Source organism: Scomber japonicus, chromosome 24, assembly GCF_027409825.1.
Source record: "Scomber japonicus isolate fScoJap1 chromosome 24, fScoJap1.pri, whole genome shotgun sequence".
In the NCBI taxonomy this organism is placed as follows: domain Eukaryota; kingdom Metazoa; phylum Chordata; class Actinopteri; order Scombriformes; family Scombridae; genus Scomber; species Scomber japonicus.
In genome coordinates this window covers 1,792,332-1,795,994 of record NC_070601.1, presented here as the reverse complement: position 1 = coordinate 1,795,994, position 3,663 = coordinate 1,792,332, and the positions used below count along the sequence as shown (strand labels likewise).

General features: G+C 41.9%; 1 protein-coding gene across 1 annotated transcript; it reads left to right on the top strand.

The window, feature by feature from the left end:
* The first annotated feature begins 349 nt into the window (after window positions 1–349).
* Window positions 350–3,663, top strand: LOC128354608 (protein NLRC5-like). The gene is made up of 6 exons (XM_053314830.1): window positions 350–606; window positions 765–1,022; window positions 1,342–1,644; window positions 1,740–2,009; window positions 3,372–3,455; window positions 3,594–3,663. The coding sequence occupies exons 1-6, from the start codon at window positions 350–352 to the stop codon at window positions 3,661–3,663; spliced, it is 1,242 nt and encodes a 413-aa protein (XP_053170805.1).

Here is a 3,663-nt window from a genome sequence, read left to right as displayed (position 1 = left end):
TCCAGCGACACGGCCTTGAGACTGTTTCAATGGATAAGAAGAGGAAGACTCATCTGTATTTTGACTGTTGATGAGCTTTCTATTGTCCCTAAATCAGCACAACGATCAGATCAAGTATTGTTGAAGGTTGTCAGAAGTTTGGCGTCTCTGCTGAGACACTGGACAGTCAGACAATTAGACCTGACTGAGCTCAGCATCTCAGCTCTGGATCTCACTCAACTACTGAAACATGATGGTCCTCTAAAAATGAAGTAAATATCTTCATTCAGCCTCACAGATGCACACTAATTAATGAAAATGTCTGATATATTAATACTTTCCTAAAATATTCATACGTTTTATCCATTAAATGTGCAGACTGAGTGAAGAGAGTTTCCAGCTGCTATTGGCCCTCCTCCATGAAATCCAGGACCAGGACTTGACCCGTTCCTTCTTGAGTAAGGTTGGTGGAGACCTGACCTCCTGCGGTCTGAACTGGGAGGTTCTTCAGTATCTGCTGCAGCAGGAGTCAGCTCAGACCATCACTGTGAACCTGAGGAAGAACTGCTTCTTACCGGAAAGCATCACACGTCTGCTTCCCTTTCTGGACAGGATTGTATTCAAAAGGTTGTCAAATAGTTTTTCAACTTTTATTGGACACGAACATGAAGTTGTTTTTCTATTTAATAACGTGTACATGTTCTGTTACGGCTTCTGTTTCATCATCAGTTTGTTCATTGTTTGAGCAGACAGAGAGTCATGGTAAATACACTTTATGCTTTCAGGCCCAGTCCCAGCTTTGTGTTGACCACCATCAGAGAGATGTATAAAGCTCAAACACGTCACATTATACCCAGTTTACTGAGCTCACTGGATCATGTGATCAACCTGACCTGCAGAGAGCTGGACTCAGTGGACTGCGCTGCTCTGATCTTCATCCTTCAACACAGTGAAAGAATTAAAGTAAACCTGCAGTGGACCTCCATACCAACAGAGGAAATAGAGTCCATCCTCTCTACACTGGACAAAGTCTCTCAACTCAGGTCAGACATGAGTTCTCATTTCTTAACACTGTAGCTGTATAAGTACTCTCTAACACACAATCTGCATCAGTCTTTTACTGAACACTGTAGAGTTCATAATGGACTTTTTGTTCCTAGTACATGGTGTTGAAAGAAGTATACGTATTATAAGTTACAATAATGCTACAATTTTCTGTATCCTTTAAAATGATATTACTTGATATTACTATTTGTGAATCTGCTCGTCATACTGGTAACTGAACAATGAAGTCATTGGTTTTTCATTATTTGTGTAAAATGTGTTTGCTTTCTGACACTTCTGAATCAATTCTCTTCCCAGTGTTGACAGGAATCTGTTGCTGAGGTTGATCCACTGCTGTGCTGCCTCTGATGCCCAGCAGGGGGCAGCATCAGACCTGCTCAGGACTCTACAGCACAGGCTGGATCTGTCCTGCTCCTCCTGTGTGGAGCTGTCAGAGGAGGATCAGACTGAGCCTCTGAGTCTGACCTTTGCTGACTGCAGGGCCGTCTCCACCATCCTGAGACACTGCAGCCTCGACACACAGCTGGACCTGAGAGACTGTGAGGTGGAAGACAGCAGTCTGGACCTGCTGCTTCCTGTCCCAGACAGAGTCTGTCTCCGGTGGGAAAGAATAACCTAAACCAGAGAAGAAACTTGTTCACATGAATGTTGATGCATGGTAACAGTGTGTTCTTTGCTCTCTTTGTCCTGTTCAGAGCCAGTAAAGCTGTCCTCCTCCAGCTGGTGTCCCTGGTTCCTGGGAGCAGTGAGAGGAACGCAGTGAGACGGGGAGTGTCCCTGTGTAGAGCCCTGGGTGGAGAGCTGGACCTCAGTCACACCACACTGGATCAGAGCACCTGTGCAGCTTTGGCCCAGATGCTGGACTTCTCTGACGGGCTGACAGAGCTGGATCTCAGTCACTGTCAGCTCACTGACCAGCTGCTGCTCACACTCATCACACATCTGCACAAAGTACAAGTCCTGGAGTGAGTGTCAGACTGTACAGATACATGTGTTCATGTCGGCTCGAGCCTGGTCGGTGGCGGAGGAAGTAACTCACTAAAACATATTGTTTACTACAACAGGCAGGTGGAGCTGGTGTGAGATTCAAAACAGACACTGAGTTTAATGAGCTGAGAGGACAGAAGGATGGCTTTTCTGAGGACAAATGTTTCTTCTTAGAGAGACAAAAAGAGACAGTACCTCTGCTGACAGCTTAGAGTAGCACAGGTTAATTATAGAGTTCCCCAAATCCAGTTTTAAGGGGAGATGATGTTGAATTTAGACTTCAGTAGAGACTCAAGTTTCTGTCAGTGTTTATATGAGAAGACAATTATATCTGTATAGTTTGATTTGGTTTAATTCTGTCATAAAGTAACCGACACATAACACGCTTTTCCACATATTCACAAAGAAAACAATCAGTTAAAAACCCAAAGCCCAACACACAGAAACACAAAACAAACTAAATAAATCAAACTATAAACAGTATATAAAACTATGAAAGTGTTCGACAGGAAACTGAAGAGTGATGACAGAGAATAAAAACAGTAAAAGTTCACATTAAGTCATTTCCATCGTGATCACTGAGCCTCATCTACATTACTGACTGAAGGTGCTGACACATTTAATTATAGTAGCTGCTCATTATACTAACTGTTACTAAAATACTAAATACATTCAGCCAAGAAACGCTTTTTACACATGTTGTTTACAGAACTGTGGTACAAAAAAACATACTGTACTTTTGTAATACTGTCTTCACCTCATAACAAAATATTTAGCATTTAGTTATCTGGAAACATAAACATAAAAACAGCTAATCTGATGATTCTCCAGAGAAAATGAGCTGTGATGATTTAGTAGAAGTGAAAAATGTCCCGAGGTCTTTGATGGAGTTCATGATGCATCCTGAGAAATATCACTATACTCCAAATGATCTGTTTAAACTTGTAATCGATGTGGAACAGCTCAGCGGTGTGAATCACAGTGTTCGATCAAAACTACAATAATCATGAAGATACTCAAATTACTGACTAATAACGTGCACGTACCTGCTGCTGTAAGAAGACAAGAGGTTTTTCACTGACTGAAGAAAAGATACAATCAGATGTATTTCTGTTTTGATGATCACAGTTTCATGTGTGTGTGTGTTAGTGTGTCTTTGTTTTGGTGTGAGCAGACAGAAATACAAGTGAACATAATCCACTGACAAAGAGAACGTTTGTGCTCCTGCAGTGACTCCCTGACATTTACCTGTACTGCCTACATCAGCTGCTGGCTCCATATTATATCATAATGTACCTTTTGTCCTCACTTTCCCTTTTGTGTTTGTATGCATGTTTCAGTCTGAGCCACAATAAGATCACAGATGCTGCCACACACAGGTTACTCCAGCTGGTCTCCATCAACCCTTCCATTGAGACTGTGCGGTGAGCGTACATTAATTAGTGCACCATTATTCATTTAGGGTTTTGTACTTAGCGGCTTACAGAGAAATAATTCATAATCATTCATATCATTGTTTGCTGTGTGAGTGACATTTTCTCTCTGCTTTGGTATTTTTCTAGACTCTTCAACAACAACAACATTGTGGACAGAACTCCCTTTAAGGAAGACAAGCGCTTTGAAATATGGTGA